The sequence below is a fragment of the Cervus elaphus genome, chromosome 30 (assembly GCF_910594005.1).
Source record: "Cervus elaphus chromosome 30, mCerEla1.1, whole genome shotgun sequence".
Taxonomy (NCBI): Eukaryota; Metazoa; Chordata; class Mammalia; order Artiodactyla; family Cervidae; genus Cervus; species Cervus elaphus.
The window spans coordinates 17,467,275-17,485,626 of record NC_057844.1 but is presented as its reverse complement, the minus strand read 5'-3'; the positions used below and the strand labels follow the sequence as shown (position 1 = coordinate 17,485,626).

The window sequence follows — 18,352 nt, the reverse complement described above, 5'->3', positions numbered from 1 at the left end:
AAAATGACAGAAACCAGTGTCATCTTGGAAAACCAGAGTATGTTCTGGAGAAAGCATTCAATGTTACAGTGTTCATCAACTCCTCCCTGATTCAGGGCCAAATGAGGATCCCAAAATGTGAAATTCAGATCCAGCACCACCTACAAGGCTCCTTATCAAAGTTCTTAATGGCCTAACACTTCTGAATAAATGTATCTCTTTAATTTTTTATTTATTTTTATTATATTGAAGTACAGTTGACTGACCATTTTTTTTCTACTGAGTATCTTTTTACTTGAACTTCAACACAACATCATATCAGAGGGCACAATGTGGAAGCCCAGAGATGCAGAGAAGTGTTTGCCCTAGTCTGGCTCCTAGGTGGTGCTATCTGCAGGGCTCCGAGTTCGTGCTGTGTCTCTGGGGACCTGAGTCTCCATCCTTGCTCCAGGCTTCAAGAAATTCATGAAAACAACCAGAGCTAGGGGTCCAAATTTCACTTCAGCAGGGGCACACCCTCTCCTGCAGAGTGGATCTGAGACACAAGGTGCTCCCTGGATCTGCAGGACCAAGCACCGCAACTAAGTGTTGGCCGGACAGTTGAGGACATCACAGGTCCACACCAACAGCTACTCATGTTGCCTCCTGATAGGAGCTGGACTGTGTGACCCCCAAACTCCTATGTCAGAACCGTGACCACCCCCCCGGTTCCTCAGAATGTAACTGTATTTGGAGGCAGGCAGGGCCCTTATAGGGTAGGTGAGTTGATGGGGTTATTAGGGAAGGAGGGTCCTAACCCAATATGATGGGTGTCCTCACAAGAAGAGGAGGTTAGGACACACACAGTGGGAAGTCGGCATGAAAATGCAGGGAGTCAAGGAGAGAGGCCTCTAAAGAAACAAAACTGACCAACACTATGATCTCAGACTTACAGCTTCCAAACTGCAGGAAAATATATCTCCATTGTTTAAGTCTACTACGTCCTTGGTACTTTGTTATGGGAGTCTGAGCAAACACCACACACACACACACACACACACACACACACAGCTTTATGCGGGGGAATGATTTTGTTACTGAAACCCTTGACTAAAATTACAACGTGAATGTAACTTCTCTGTTATCTACACATGAAATTCAAGTTATAATCAATATTAATAGGTACACACAAACATGACTGGATTTACCTTCACAACGGTTATTAAAAAATAATAAAAGTCTTCTGTTGATTCATTTTTCCCTCTATTTTTTTTTTTACCTTGTGGTAAAACCTTAAGGTAATTTCTTCTGACATTCAGTTCTCGTAGGGATTTCAATTGCCCTATCTGCTGAGGCAGAGCTGTGATCTCGTTGCAGCTGACGTCCTGCATCGCAAACAAAAAGAGAAAGAATAAAGGCCTTTCGCTGGGAAATCAAGCATTTCAGGGGAAATCTCATTAAGGAATTTAAATATTAGAATAACTATACAGGTACATTTTTATATTGGTCTCCAGGTCTGAGGCCAAGTGAGGCTTAGCACAGAGAAAAAGAAGAAAGTACAATGTTTTAAAAACATCCTCTGGGGAGAGAAAAGGTAAAAAGAGGCATGTTAGCAGCCTTTTGTAGCTATTCTCGGGCTGCTGCATTCACGTGCTTCAGTCTTACTTAATTCTCACAACAAATCCATGGGACAGTATTACTGGCCTAATATGCACAGATCAGAAAAACGAGGCCCAGGAAAGTTCTGTCAATTGTCCAAGACTTGCAGAGTAAACACTCAGAACCAATTCCCAACCCACTGTTCAGCCACTACCCTATCTCACCAGACGCTCACAATTTACAGTGTATAATTATGTATATTAATGCATTGTTTAAATACATTATTTATTTTAAATTTAATTCTTATCAGAAGGCTGAAAACTTTGGACTGGAACATGTTTATAAACATTTACAAACAAGACTGTGGAGGATGAAGACTATGTCTTCTCTGCCTTGGAAAAAATAATACTCCACTGGTAATCAACAAAGGTCCGTCTAGTCAAAGCTATGGTTTTTCCAATAGTCGTGTATGAATGTGAGAATTGGGACTATAAAGAAAGCTGAGCGCAGAAGAATTGATGCTTTTGAACTGTGGTGTTGGAGAAGACTCTTTTTTTTAAAAATTAATTTATTTATTTTAATTGTTGAGAGTCCCTTGGACTGCAAGGAGATCAAACCAGTCAATCCTAAAGGAAATCAGCCGTGAATATTCATTAGAAGCATTGGTGCTAAAGCTAAAACTCCAATTCTTTGGCCACCTGATGCGAAGAACTGACTCATTGGAAAAGACCCTGATGCTGGGAAAGATTGAAGGCGGGAGGAGAAGGGGACAACAGAGGATGAGATGGTTGGATGGCATCACCAACGTGATAGACATGAGTTTGAGTAAGCTCCAGGAGTTGGTGATGGACAGGGAAGCCTGGCGTGCTGCAGTCCATGAGGTCGCAAAGAGTCAGATACGACTGAGTGACTGAACTAAACTGAATCATTGATGAGAATAACCTCGACACATGCAAAATGGTGGCCATGACATCTTCAATCTTCTATCGTATTATCATCCCTAATCCCACTCTTCCTCTTGTTCCTGGTAGCTCTGCCCTGCTCTCCCCCTCCCTCACCCCAGCTACCCCCTTAGTCCAGACCAGCAGTATTTCTCAGCCAGACACTATAATGGTCTCCCGGTTGTCTGCAAGCATCAAGCTCCTCCTTGGATTCATCTTTCACACAGTGAAGATTTACAGAGTGTGAACTTCACTGTGTCATCCACCAGCTCAAACATCTGCAGCAGCTCCTTAGAAACTCTAGGATAAAGTACCAAAACTCAAAACCACTCAATTGTTTGCCTCCTCCTGTAAGCCCACAAGCTCCTAGATGGAAGAGACTATTTCTTAGCCACTTTGATCTCCTGGTGCCAAGCAGAATGCCAGGTAGAAAGTACAAGATCAATAAATATTGGATAAAACGTCTTAAGCTGCTTTATGTTGATGCTCCATGATGCTGCAGTTTATTCTGTCTCTGGCTGGGAGCCCAGGAGGCCCCAACATACACACCAAATTTCTTGCAGGTCCTGCTTGATGTCACAGAACCATAGGTATATTTGGACTACAAATGATCCCAATGAGATCAAGTCCGTAAACATCCCACACCACTGCTGAATCTACAAAAAAAATCCCCCTTCGCTCCTCCTTTTAGAAGGAACAAAGCCTCGTTTCATAATCACTTATATGAGAGGAACTCATTGACCAATTCCCTGAAAGCTCCAGGCTCTGTGTAAGAGCAGGGCTGCACAGAACACAGTGGATCGCTGTCCTCTGGTCCCATCTCTTCTCAATATCCTCAGGTGACCTGCCAATCTGTCATGGTCATGAAGGTGTTACATGGATATCACTTGATGAAAAGGAATAACATCACTCATACTGAAGGCATTTAAGCTGTGATCTATGAAGTCTGGGCACACACGCTGGAATCAGCCCGCCACGCTGTTCTGCACTCAGCCCTCTGACTTGGGGTGGAGGTGGGGGCTGGCATGTGACAGGTTAAGAACATTAGATGTTCGATGGCATCACCCCCGAGCTGGCTGTTGCTGCATTGCTTCTGGCCCAGAAAAGTCACACCAAATTTTATTAAAGGCTTCCTTAATGTTAAAAAAAAAAAAAAAAAAAAAAAAAAAAACCCACAAGCACATCTGGAGAGACATAAAAGTCTAAGGAAGTAATTACATAATTAGGAGGTCCAGAGACTGGCTCGGTCACTCTTACCCCCTCACTGAGTCAATAAATTATTCTGCCTTTCTGAATATACGTCCATGTATGAGAAGTGAAAAGTGAAATGCCATCTTCTCCCGACTACAACAGCATCTCAGCAGCCATAGAAGTCAATAACCAGACCCACGCAGTGGAAGTTTTATCTTTCTTTGCTTCAACCAAGTTACAAATTTGCAAGAAGTACCATTTTAAAATCTAAGAGCCCTCACACAAATGGTACACAGGTGAGCCCTAGAAATATATGAAATTAAATTATTTTGTTGGACTCAGGATCAGGCACAGATTGTTGATGATCCTGAAGGAAGAATCAGTCAGATTATTTTCCCACCTCTAAGGAGAATTTATGTTGACATCTGAAATTTTTTTTCTAAGTCTGTGACTGATAGCATGAGAAAGATTCTTTTGCAGAAGATGGGAACTGCAGATTTTTCAATGTGAAACTGATGATTTTGAGAAGTTTCAAACACATAATTTTTTAAAAATCTTTCTCTTAAAACAAGAGAGTTGCGAGGGGCAAGCCAAGAGAAAACAGATATACTTAGGCAGCATTATGAAATACTCTGAGATAAAATGCATTTTTATTCTATTTTTTTCCTGTGTAGTATATTCACTTTGCACGTTGTTGATTACTGCTGGTTAAGTCATGAAATTAGAGTCTGCTGTTTCCCTAACTTTCCCTAAATATAGATAATTTTTCCAACATTTATTTCTAAGTGGCTTTATCAAAGAAAGTAGACTCCCCTCAGCTATATTTAAATACTTACTTACTAGGAGGGAAAATGCTTTCTTAATTTATTTTTTTAAAGAACTTCACATAATGTTAACAACAAGGTTTTCCTTCTAACTTACAAGACAGGACATCTGTAGACCATTAGAAACACAAAGTCCAATTGTCCATTCACATTTTGAAGGGTATATGATGAAGGTTAAATTATTTTAATAATACTCTGCACTGCCATCAGTTACTTCCTGTTCTGCCAAAATAATGAGGGGAAAGCGAGATAAAGACTTTTCACTCTTGTATGATCAATACTGCAAAAACTGTGCTAACCTCTTCCTTCTCAGCTACTAAACCCTGCCAAGTTTTAAAGAGGTTATGAATTTTGCCACAAAAATAAAACCACATAGGTAATTATGTCTTAATTAGTTGGGGAATGAGGAGGAGGACAGAGAGGAAAATAGTCTAGATGTTTTTGGATAGGATACTTCAGGTTAGAAAGTAAAAAAGCAACATTCCTAGAATAGCTTGGTACTTTAGAACATGTCTTTCCCCATTTGGTCTAAAAGAAAGTATGTTTTTTTGTTTTTGTTTTTTTAGGGGGGAGAGTTCATTTTAAAAAGATATGATTTAATAAATAAATTTTAAAAATAAACAACATTAATGCCCCATATGGCTGCAATAGTGATAATTTATCAAGTTATGAGTTCCAGAACCAGTAGCTTCTTTAGATAATCATGAATCCCTTCTGAATTGTCTATTAGCCCTAAGCTATGTCCTGCAGAATAATTATTGCAAGCTATAGTGAAACCAAATTACCATATATTTAGCATTATAATATTGTAAATAAACAGAAAGGCCCAAAAGCAAAAATCTTAAGTGTATCATAAATATTTACTAATTCTATTCTTTTTGAAACAGAAATGAATCTAATCATTATGCATTACATAATCACATAAACACTCAAACTTACATTTTATGGGCCAGCCAATTTTCTCATTTAGATTAAAAAAACAACTTCAGCAATGACTTAAAATACATGTATTTTCAGCTGGTTTAATCAAAATGCTCTGAAGCAACCCAAAGAAAGACTTTAGAAGTTAAGATTCTCATTCATCACAACCCTTCTGGGCAATTAACAAAAAAGTCTCTAAAAAGGTTAAATGCATGTTCCAGATTAATACATTTTAGCTGACTGACTGCTAGTCGCAAACTTACCTTCAGAATGCAAAAATGACAAGGATTTAAAACATTAGCATAGGTTCAAGATTATTAAAGCAGGAAAGGTTCATTTTCAGAATGTAACATTTTTAGAAAGACTAGACCTGTTTTTTCAAGTTGTAACTTCTAATGAAAGCCAACATAATTAAGTGTGTCAAGATGATTTTTGGTTAGAGAAGGTTTCCAGGGAGACCAGACTACGCTGCAGAACTGCATCTGGTATTCTCATGAGCTATCTTCCCCTGACTCTTGGGTTTTCAAAATCTTACTGTTGCTATACTATGGCTTAAGTCATATTTTAAAATCTAGCTCTTTATTTAACAGAAGAAAATGCGAACATTCTAACAGGAAATACAAGCTATTAATACTAGTGGCCTCCCATCATGTGACCATATCCTTTTGTGGAAATGCCTTTGTGTGACTTCCACTGTGCAACTTGAGGTCAATATCTTAACCTCTCTGTTCCTATGTAAAAAGAAGAGATGAGATTATAGATCACTCTAATTTCCTTACAACGTCAGGAAAATCCTTCTACCACATTAGAAATAATGAAAAAATTTGTTGAAAGACAGATGCTTAACTGACTTAGGAGTAATGTCAATTTTGATTTTTTAGCAATCAAAAATCTAAAAGCCTGTAGTAAGAACTTTTTAAAACAAATTGGTATGCTCATTTAAATTCAAAATTTTTTCAAGCAACCTCTGGTATGATAAATTATTACCTCTCAACACTTACTGAGAGTCTCTTTCTAGTATAAAACTCTAGTTCACACCCTTCCACATACCCACAAACACACACCTCACCCCCTGGCTCTTCATAAGAAATGCAGAGGTAAAAGCAACAGAAGGGACCTTGAACAGGCCTTGGTTCTCCAATTCTCTCACAGAAACCAGAGAGGTTGGGAGGCATCTGCAGCAACTATGAAAGGACCTATGATTTGAGTAGACATGAATTCCTGTCTCTGTTAAATCTACCTCAGAGACCAGAATGCTACACATAAAAATAATGAAGAGATTTTCCTTATAAGCTGCTCAATACATCCAGTGTCTACTCTATCCTTGAATTCCAACTCTCCACACAGCCAGATATTTCACACAAAAAAGGAGGAAAGAAAACAAACAAACAATAGTGTGTCTACTCAGGGCCAGAAAATGCATCTTCTAGTCAGTTATTACCCGAGTCAGACCCTGTGAGTTTTTGGGTTGAAAAAGCGGGCTTCTAAAACAGTGATATTATGTTCTCTTATGTGAAGCTAAGCGCTGGAAGACACAATTTTCACCCATAGCATGAGTTGAGAGGAGACAGGATTGAGAAAAACCAAATGAGAGATGGACCATCTGTGGACCCGTGAGTCAGCACAATCAGAGAACCAGTGAGACCTAAAGTGAAAGGCAAAGTGAAGTCGCTCAGTCGTGTCCGAATCTTTGAGACCTCATGGACTGTAGCCTACCAGGCTCCTCCGTCCATGGGATTTTCCAAGCAAGAGTACTGGAGTGGGTTGCCATTTCCTTCTCCAGGAGATCTTCCCGACCCAGGGATTGAACCCAGATCTCCCACATTGTAGGCAGATGCTTTACCGTTTGAGCCACTAGGGAAGATGGTGACCTTTGACAAAGGCCCCATAAAAGGTTCTCAAACGACTGTGTTCTTAGTGTGCCTGTCTTCCTCAGAGCCATCTGTTAATAACATGGCTTCATACGGTATTTCTCACCAAATATTTAACACACCTTACCCTTCAGGCATGACTTGACAAGTAAAACAAAAAAACAAAAACACAACAAAAGACAAGTTTGCAGGATCTTTAAGAATAACATGATGTTTAGTCAACTCAAGAGAAGTCTACTGACCCTTGTGCCTGGCTTGTGGTTCTTCAAGGAGGAAACTCACAGACACTGTCCATTTGCACCACACCCTGTTTTTGTAACATTCTCCCTGCTGTTCATGGCCTGCCACAACTTTAATGGGAAAACCACTGCAAGTGGAAACAGGGAAGCTCCACAGAAAGAAACCACGGCTTCTCTCCATGAGAAGTTTGCAATCCAGATGAAGGCCCGGTGAGCTCAGCCACCGCTGTGCCATGGAAAGGTTTCAGTTTTCACTCCAGCTTCACCACATCATAGCCCCATGCCTTTGGGTAAGTAATTCTGAAACCCAAACTTGTCTGTGAAAGGCAGACAGGATATCCACCTTGCTGGGCGACTGTCAGGATCGAATGATGGAACACATGTCATATACCCAGCGAAGTGTGTTGCATACAACGTAAGTGCTCAGTAAATGCCAGGGCCATGTATCTCTGTCCCTGATAGAAAGAACACGCAGATATAAAGACTTAACAAAGGAACACAGACAGCTACAGCTCCAAGGAGACAAGCAGTACAGACGTAATGCAGTGTCCAAGGAGGTCAAAAAGTCCTACATCATTCCCATTAGAAATGACGCTTTGAGGCACAAACTCAATAGAGTTTAGGCTCAGGCTCCCTAAGTTTTCCAGCACCTGAAACGATGTGTTAATCCATCCTGGGCTCTCCTGTGGATTTAAGAAAAAAAAAAATCTCAGAAGTACTTCTTAATGAAAGTCTTCAGGGAAGGAGGAAAAATTGCTTATCCATATCTCTGTACAATCACTAAATGTCAATGCTTTATGTTTTAAGGTTCTTAAGGTAACTGATATATTCAGGAAAGTAAGATACTGTTTTCCAACTCCCAACTCCTCAAAAATCAGAGAGGGCACCTCCTTTCTTACAGATGGCTATCATTTCTGTCTTTTAAGCCAATGATGACTCTTGGAAGAGAAGAGTTTACAACTCAGTTTAGCATACTCTTTGAGTCTAACATGAACATTTTCAAAATATTTCTTCCAAAATAGTTAAACAATGTTCAGAGCCTGATAATAAACTGTGAGATTTTATCAGCACTTAGGTGGCTTCATGCAGCCTGAATGCTTGGGGAGCTCCCCAATTTTTTTTTTTTTGTAAGTTCGTTGTTATGTAACTACAAAACAGGAGACTCCCATGCAATTCCAGAATTATTTCAGGCTCCCCAGGGAATTATTTTTCCAACTGATAGCTAAAAATCCTCTGACGTGGTTACCTGTAGTACCAGAACTATTTTAAGCAAAAAGATATGAAAGACAAATAAGAACAGACGGAAACCAGTCATTTTTAGTCTGTGACCTTAAGCAAGGCCAGTCACCCTTTGTGGTTAAATAATGGCAACTTATTAAATATTCATCAACTTTGCAAATAAATGCTTTTTGCAAAGATCATGCTTGCTCATAGAGCAGAAAGAACACAGAATACAGGGTTGCCCATGAAGGGTGACCATGAGCCATGTGTGGCTACTGGGCAAGAGAAGTGTGGCCAGTCCAGCCTATGATGTGCTGGTGGAAAATACACAGTTGACCTTAAAAACTTAGGATGAAAGAAAGACTGTAAAGTATCTCATCCATTTTATATTGTAGAGATGTTGAAACAATATTTTGGCTATCCAGGGTTAATTAAATATGTTGTAAAGATGACTTTCACTTGCTTCTGTTCTTTTAATGTGGCTACTAGAACATTTAAAATGACATTTGCAGAAGAACAAATATCATATGATATCATTTATATGTGGAATCTTTAAAAAAAAATGGTACAAGTGAACTTATTTACAAAACAGAAATAGAGTCACACATGTAAAGAACAGTCTAGTGATTACCAAGGGGGAAAGGGGAGGATGGATAAACTGGAAGACTGGGACTGATAGGTACACATTACTATATATAAAATAGATAACTAATAAGGACCTACTGTAGGGCACAGGAAACTCCACTCAGTTCTCTGTAATGACCTATATAGGAAAAGAACCTTAAAAAGAGTGGATATAGGTATAGCTGATTCACTTTGCCATACAGCAAAAAGTAGTAAATCAACTATATCCCAATGTATATATTTTTTTCATTTATTTTTATTAGTTGGAGGCTAATTACTTTTCAATATATATATTTTTAAAGGCAAAAACAAAAAATAAAATGACATTTGCTGCCTGCATAGTCTCTTCACGGGACCGCGCTGGGTGAGGGCATTTCTGTTTGGGTTGTAAGTCAGCTCGCCAGGGTGACCTTCCAGGCGTCACTCACTATCTCTCTGCCTTGGATTTCTTCTTTTGCAAGATGTTGAAAGTTTGGACTAGATGTCTTTTAAAAAAACCCTGATGGCTCTAACATTCCAGGGCTCAGGGGTTCAACAGTTTATTGCTAGTGGAGAAAAGACACAAGGAGGGGGCTGATGACGGTGCCGGATCCAGGAAGCAGAGTGGCCTTCTCTGGAGCTGGGCTCTTGTCAGGGAGCAAAGAAAAGCCCAGAGCACCCCTTACGGCCAGCCAGCAACTCACGTGCCCTGAGGCTGCAGACGGTGCTCTTCCACCTCTGCCGCATGCCAGCCCAGCAGCTGACGAGTATCCAAGGAAAGCCATGCTCCGTGTGGGGCTGGCTCCAGGGCTCAACACGTGCGGCCCCTCTTAGTGGATGAGCAGGCCGGTAGCCCACAGCTGAGGGCAGGCATGCTGTCGGCATAAGCCCGGGAGCAGTGGGACTGAAACACAGGCTGGCTGCCAAACACTGACCTCACCGACGTGCCACCCATCCGCTCCATGGGAGCCTGAGCAGTGCAAAAAACCCAACTCCTTATTCACACTGGATCGGCAAGACCTAATCCAAATTCTAGTAAACTTAGATTTGGGTGTTTCAGACTCCTAAAAGAAGCATTTGTTTTTAAAGGCATATAACTCTCCGTTCCATCCAAAGTGTTATTTGGTATACTTTTTGTTTTCTGGAATTGGTTAATATGGAAACTTCTGAATTAAATTGGACTGAAAGACAGAGTCGCCCCTCACTGGCAGGGTATGTGGGAGTCTTCCCAATCTATCCCAAGCCACCTTCGTGGCCCACTCTCCCCGACCTAATAGTAGCCCTTAGCAATCATGTTTTGGGGATGTCAGTCTTGTGTCAGGGGCTTCCCTGTGGCTCAGTGGTAAAGAATCCTGCCAACGCAGGAGATGTTGGTTTGATCCCTGGGTCAGGAAGATCCCCTGGAGAAGAAAATGGCAACCCGCTCCAGTATTTTCACCCAGAAAATTGCATGAAGAGGAGCCGGAAGTTATCAGTCCATGGGGTCAGAGAGAGTCGGACACAACCTGGCAACTAAACAATAACATCTCGTGTCAAGCACTGAGATAGAACAAGTAACACGCTGTTCCGGTGCTGAAGCAGCTTTCCGGGTTTAGTGGGTACTGGCCTAGAGAATGCCAAGTGAGAAGACAAATGCGGTTCCATGAAAATTCAGTGCCATGTAGAGAGTGCTGGCCTTAGGAGAATCCTACTCTGGCTTGGAGAATCTGGGAAGGATTTTTGGAGGAAGTGAAATCTAATTTGGCTAAAAATTGACCAAGTGAAGAAGAGAAGGAAGAAACAGTCCTTGCAGAAAGAGTGATGTGCTCGAAAATGCTCACAAGTCTGTCCCTTACATGGACTTATGTAAGCAGACTCTCAAAGGTCTCTTCCCGTCTAAACCATTCTCAACCCAGGACTGAATCAGTCAGTCCCTAGGCCAAGCACTTACTTCTTGTAATAGCGACTTTGTAGGAGGAGTGTATCCGCCTAAATTAACATCTGTCTTCTTTGGGAATCATCCCTCTAGGTGGCAGTCAAGCAGCCACGTCCGAGCAGTGTGGCCGAAGGCCCTGGGCATCGCTGACCGAGTCAGGAGAGGACACCGGACCCAGATCTCGTCTCTCTCACTCAGAAACCAGGGCTGAAACATGCTAGCAGGTCCTGCTAAATGCTTTAGCTGAAGGACATTCAACCTTGGGATCTGTGGGCGAGGCAACCTCTCCACCGTACAGAGAAGTATGGAAAGCTGAGTAAGAAAACCAACGGCTGCCATGGCTGCCATGCTTCTCAACACCTTTCCAGTGTCTTATGCTGGTCACTCATAATCCCTGACCGAATGTCGTGGTACTGGTGATGTGACGACCCCTGTATCCTTAGGACTCATCCCAGCTCTTGATGTGAGCTTGTGGGCATGAACGTCAGATACTGCTGTCACAGAAAAAGGCACTCTTTGTACAGCTCTGTTGCCTTTATATCGCAATTACTCACTTCTTCCCTAAAATCAAAGTGGATACGTAAGTGACATGGGTGCTGTCCCTTTCTGAGCCAATCCCAGACGCACACCTGACCGTGGAGTCCCAGCATGCTCTATCTGGGCCCCATACGCCATCACCCCAATGTGCCAGGTGGCCTCAAAGACATTAACTGGAACTGGCATGTAAGAGAAAAGTTATTGGCTATCAATGTCCTAGATTGGAGTCTACTTCAAGGAAGGTACTGTGTCCTGCTCATGGTTGTAATCAGAACATCCTGCTTTGTGCTTAACACAGAGACAGGGTCAGACATGACTGAGTGACTAAACAACAACAGGGACAGTATGGGAGGATGCTTGCTGGAGGATCAATTGTGATGATTATGGGTGAGCCCAGTTGCTTATTCTTGCCTCTTCATTCACCCAAGATACCTTAGCTCAGTGGAAGTCAAGAAAGAACTAGCTCTTTTCCCCTTTGAGGAACAAGGTCAGTAACTCAATTAGTGGTGAAGGAGATGACCTCTTGTCCTCAGGTACATACTTACAACCCATCTCTGCCTATTTATAATTTGCTCTTCTTTCTTATCCCTGGGGTTATGGTCACATTCTAAAGTTACATCAATTTGGGGCAATGGTTACTAAAATCCTTACAGAATCAGAGCACTCTGTTCTTTCTGACTTAATTATGTACCTTCACAAAGTGTGGCCTACTAACTTATTTGCAGATTATTTTGCCAGTGTATCCATATTTTATTACAAACTTACTTATCCAATCTGAAAAAACAGTGACCTAACTACCATAGGATAATTTGTGAACCTGAGGAACTGTAAATCCTGCAAACTTCAGGCAGTGTAAACTACAGGAAACCTGTAAATTTCAGGGACTCCTTGTCACAGCAAAGCCATGATTATTCCCTTTTCCACTTAATGTCTTTATCATATACCTCCAACAACATGATCTTCTCCTTGACCCACTGTAAGAAAAAGTCTTTCTGATTACCTTGATGGGTTATGATTAGCAAACAAACAAGAAGGGCATCTGAAAAATCAGTAACATACCAACTCCATTAACTGTTTGAGCTGACCTATCTCTTCAGGCAGCGATCCAAGTTTGTTGTTACTTGCGATTAAGACTTTGAGAGGGAGACCACACAGGCAGGCCGGCAGGGCGGACAGCTGATTCCGACTGCAAAGAAACATAAGAACTTTGGTAAACATGCAGGCTACTTCATACTATTTGTGAACATATTTGTTTTTAATGTCTTTCAACTCATGCTGTCTTTTTTAAGATTTTTTTCCCCTTGATATGGACAATTCAGCTTTTACTGAATTTGTTACACTATTGATTGCTTCTATTTTATGGGTGTTTTTTTTTTTTTTTTGCTTTTGTTTTTTGTTTTTTTGGAGGGAGCCTGTGGGATCAAAGCTCCCCAACTAGGGATCGAACCCACACTCCCTGCACTAGAGGGTGAAATTTTAACCACTGGACCACCATGGATGCCCCTGTGAACATGCTTTTTAACAAGCAAGAAGAAAGCTGTGATCTAAGAAAACATTTTGCAAATATAAAAAATATAAAAAATCCAATAAACTTTCTCTATGTGTAAAAATTCAAATCCCCAGTGCATAAGGATATAAAAGATATTAAAAGACGATAGGCAGGAACTTCCTTGGTGGTCCAGGGGTTAAGACTCTGCATTCCCAATACAGAGGGCACAGGTTAGATCCCTGGTTAGTGAACTAAGATCTCTCATTCTGCATATTGCAGCCAAAACAAAAATAAAACAAAAAATTTTTAAATAAATACGTAAAAAAGAGAAGGGCAGGCAGTTCTGATGGAAGCAGCTTTTCTCAGCACAAGGGACCCTATCAAGCCCCCTGCAGACTTGGCCAGCCCGAAAGCAGATGGACAGTACAGGCTGTACCACCAACGGCAATGGGAAGCTGGTGCCAACCATTCCCTTCCCGACAGCATTAGCGGGAGACTCAGAGATCACCAAAGCCCCCAGCCCAGTGCAGTGAAGCACCATCGCATCCATCTTAGTCATGATGGGGAAGATCATTTTGCTGCAACTCACAAAACCACCGGGCCCATTTCCAACATTTTGATTCCGCTTCCTTTTGTTAAAGCAAGAGCTCTGTGGTTAAATTCTGCTTGGCTATCTGTGAGAAAGCTAATTAAAAAAAGAAAAAGGAAAGTTGGCCTTTTGGTAAAAGTGAAGTTGGAGCCAAAAGGGGTTGTTTCACGGAGGAGCCGGAAAAATGTGAGTCCAGGTCTCACCCCTGCTCGGCATGAAAAGGTCTCTACTCAATGCTCTGCATTAAGAAGGTTTTACACTTCCTATCATCAATGCTAGGAGAGAGAAGGAAAATACTGAATAAACAAAACCTATGAATCACCCATAAGTATATGTCAGCCATCTATTTACCCCCTCCTTCATAAGCAGCTCTTCTCCTGCTATGGAGTAAGGAGATGGTTTTTCGTTTCCCTTATATCCTGGCTACTCTGCTGAGGAAGCCAAGCACCAGATAGTTAAGTGTCTACAAATCTGTAGGTCATGTTATTGCAATTATTTGGAACTTCTGTGTGTATTCCCACACACATGTATGAAGCTTCAGAGGTTATGCATGTTATTGCAATTATTTGGAGCTTCTGTGTTTATTCACACAGACGTGTACGAAGTTTCAGAGGTTGCAGGACCATGTGTGTGTTTATGGACATGCATCTATATCTTTGTGTGTAAGAGAGGAAAAGACAGGCTGGAAACACACCAAAATGTTAATCAGTGATCATTTTAGGGGAAGTAGGTACAATGCATGGGTTGTATTTTCTTTATTATACTTTGCTGTATTTTTCAAAAATTCCTACAAATTGCTTCATATAATTAAGAAAGAAATCATTATAAAAGGAAACTTCACTAGGATACTGGTTACATGGGTGTTTCTACTTATGAAAATTCGTTAAGATGTACACTTACGATTTGTGCAGTTTTCCATATGTTATATTTCAACTGAATCTTTTACTTCCTCAGTCTACCGTATGAGGGGGTGGGTAGCTGGTTAGTCAAAGGGTGTCTCTAACTTATGCGCTCAGAAAAAGCAGGAGTTGTGCTGTCAAAATAACCTCTCCAATCTGGGTGCCCGCCAGCGACCACCCTGACCAGGTGCCCGATGCCAGGTAACCAGGGTTTAGCAAGAAAACATACAGCTCTATCTTCTCTCCACTGCCCACGTCTGCAAAGAAAGCTGTTTCCAGAGAGGGGCATGGCTTTCTCTAGGAGGGTCCAGCAGAGAGGGGAGGAGAGTGAGAGCCTGGGGGGTTGTATCCTGGCACCAGAAGGACCAGAGAGCTCTTAGCTCCCCCAGCTAGGATAACAGGCTGGACTAGGGGTGGTGGGCTCACCATGACACTCTCTCCTGCTGTCTGGGGGCAGCTGACAAAGGCACCAGGGCTGCCAGCCTGTGATTCTTGCCCTCAGAGCCCTTCTGCTGCCCTCACACACCTGCAGGAACCCAGCAGGGCTCCTTTGGATAGAGGAGGGGGCCTTCCACGTGCCCTGCTGTGAGAGCTTTCTTCAAGCTTTCTTCACACTCCTTCTGGAAAGAACTCCTGTTTATTACAAGGCATACGTCCATGGACACAGTTGCTTAGTCGTGTCCGGCTCTTTGTGATCCTACGGATTGTAGCCTGTCAGGCTCCTGTCCATGGCGTTTTCCTGGGCAAGAATCCTGGGGTGGGTTGCCATTTCCTTCTCCAGGGGATCTTCCTGACTCAAGGATCGAACCTACATCTACTGCATCTACTGCATTGCAGGCAGAATCTTGTACCACCAAGTCATCCGGGAAGCCCCTTCTTAAAAGGCAACAAGTAAATATTTTGGAATGCAATTTGTGGTTTAAAATATTTATTAATATATAATTTCACATAGTGAGGATTGGTAAATTAAAACATAGTAAGCTAATCCTTGCATTTTGGAGCCATATTTTAACTCCCCTTTGAAGACAGGATAAGGAGAACAAAGGTAAGTATTTTTAGAAGTTTCTACGCTTCTATTTTCCACAGAATCAGCAATTACAGTTGGAGATCTTTCCTGTGTTTGTCTGCCTGGAAACTCAGATTTACAGTATTCCCCATCTCACTACCTCAATGCAGGCATCTAATCAGATTAGCACGTATTACTCTGGCAGAGCATCTATATACCATTTAAGCAATGTGATGAAGGCTCTATTCCTTCAGACACAGGAGCATTTGGAGTTACATGGGATTATTCCCACTGGCATTCTTCCAGGGTGGGTAACTAATTGAAAATAAAATTTAGGCTTGGGAGAGCATTTGTGGTTTCTTTGATGGGGATGAATGGTTTTTCTGCTAAAAGCAGCTGATGGAAGAGCCTATTTATTTATGCCCTACACATTCCTCTATTTATACTGTCGTTAATCACCTGTAAGCAAATCAAGATGCCAGGACTAGTCATACTACGCATGCCACAGGCCCGGGGCACATTTCCTCTATTTCATCCATCCATTCTCTCAGCCTGTACTGCGTATATTTTATCACAGGATGTTCCTGTATTACTGGTAATTTCCCCAATAGAAAAAGGAAATACACAGGCACACAAAAACCCATTAGCTCTCCAGCAAATATTTATAAAGACAAGGAGAAACTGCACTCCCTTTAATCCCCTCCCTACTAAAGACCGCATCAGCAGCCGGAGCTTTCTAAAAACCACTCATCTGGCAGCAATTTTTCTCAAGCAAATAAGTGCCTCAGGCCAACAACCCACCCTCCCGGCCCCCACTTGTCTGCAGCAGCCCTCTGCACTCTGAACAGGCCCTCGGAGGAAAGGAGGTTTAAAAATAAGGCCATAACAGCATCTGATAAGGTAATGGCCAACATTTATTTTCAAACCCTGCCTTGAGTCACATCTGAAAGCAATATTAAAAAAAAAAAGGTTTTTTAAACTCACTCATTACAAAAGAGTAAATTAGTGGGGGGAAAAGAGGGCCACTTATGCAGAAGTAGAAATTACAGACTCGGCCATGGTGGCCTGGGCCTTGCTGTCACTGCAGTGCCAGGGCCGCCCAGCATCTCCTCTCTCTCTCCCTGTCCGGGCTGGGTGGACCTGGGGTCCCAGATGGAGACGATGAAGGCGGACGATGGCGTGAGGAGGGACGGGGGGAGCAGGAAGGCGGTGGGCTCTGCGAGTCGGTGACTCAGGCTTCGCCTTCATCTTCCTCAACTGAATGACTTCTTCCCAGACTTAGTGATCTGTTTCCCCGTTTCAGGATGAAAAAAGGCAGCTCACCATAATCTGCATGTTTTTGATAGCCTAAGTCTTCAGGCTAAATTTCGCTTCAAGTATCACTCCCTTCATTTAATTCCTAAATTAAAGAATTCACAAATCAAGTCACTTCCGTATGGTTTCTTTTAGAGTCTTATTTTAATAACATTTTGACTATGGCCTTCCTTATTAATATCAATACGTTCAGATTTAATTTTGGTATTTGACATTATTTGTTATTGGTTTATCAGTTATTTTCCTTAATGTATGTGATGATAAAAACATGGCTATACACACGTGATTTTATTACCAGGTAGCATATACATTTTTTATTCTACTGGAATATATTTTTTCTGTAAGTGGACGGGTTCACTTAAAAATGAAACATGGAATTTTCACTTAACAGAAAATAATTTATAGAAAGATCTGTATAACAGATTCACCTATTCAATTGGTAAAGAGGTCACTAACCGTGGAGAAAACCTGGGTTCAAGTCTCATCTCTACTATAATCGTCTCTGTAACTTTAACCTCTCTGGCTTTGTAATCCATAAAACATAGATAATAATACTTACCTAATATGAGGTATTAGTTTATGGATATAAAAGTGCTTGGCCCAACACTAAATCTGTACATAAAGGTTAAACTATACCCAGCACCACTAATGTGATAAAGCAATGGGAGGGACCAAAAATAACTTAATTAGGTTTTAGCCATGTATTTTATTCCTTGATTGCTAAAATCTCAGCCACTGGTAAAATATGGATTCTTGTTCTATTTTTTAAAAATGTAAGCCAATTAAAGATGACCATTCAAAGGCATGCTGTGGAGAACCAGGCTGAGCTATAAAATTTCATGCCAAAAAAACCCGTTACTTGTTTCAGTCTGGAGAACCAGGACTAGAACATGTCATCACACAACTGACCTTTTCTCTCCCATCTTCTCTAAGATCCTGTCATTTCTCTGGAAAAAAAATGAATACCCAGGAATCATCATATCTAATTACTACTTGGTTTCCAGGGCTTCCCAGGCAGAACTAGTGGTAAAGAATCCACCTGCTAATGCAGGAGACACAAGAGCCACGGTTTCGATTCCTGGATTGGCAAGATCCCCTGGAGAAGGAAATGGTGACCCACTCCAGCGTTCTTGCCTGAAAAATCCCATGGACAGAGGAGCTTGGCGGGCTGCAATCTATGGGGTCAACAAAGAGTCGGACACCACTGAGCCTGAATACAGGCACATTCCAAAAAG

General features: G+C 41.6%; 1 protein-coding gene across 2 annotated transcripts in view; it reads right to left on the bottom strand.

Moving 5' to 3' along the window:
• LRCH1 (leucine rich repeats and calponin homology domain containing 1) overlaps positions 1-18,352 on the bottom strand; it is a 213,037-nt gene that overhangs the window by 70,262 nt on the left and 124,423 nt on the right. For both annotated transcript variants that reach the window (XM_043892447.1, XM_043892448.1), the window contains exons 3-4: positions 12,880-13,006; positions 1,238-1,343 (exon numbers count right to left, since the gene is read on the bottom strand). In XM_043892447.1, the coding sequence (XP_043748382.1) occupies positions 1,238-1,343; positions 12,880-13,006 (233 nt within the window). The remainder of the gene's footprint in view (positions 1-1,237; positions 1,344-12,879; positions 13,007-18,352) is intronic.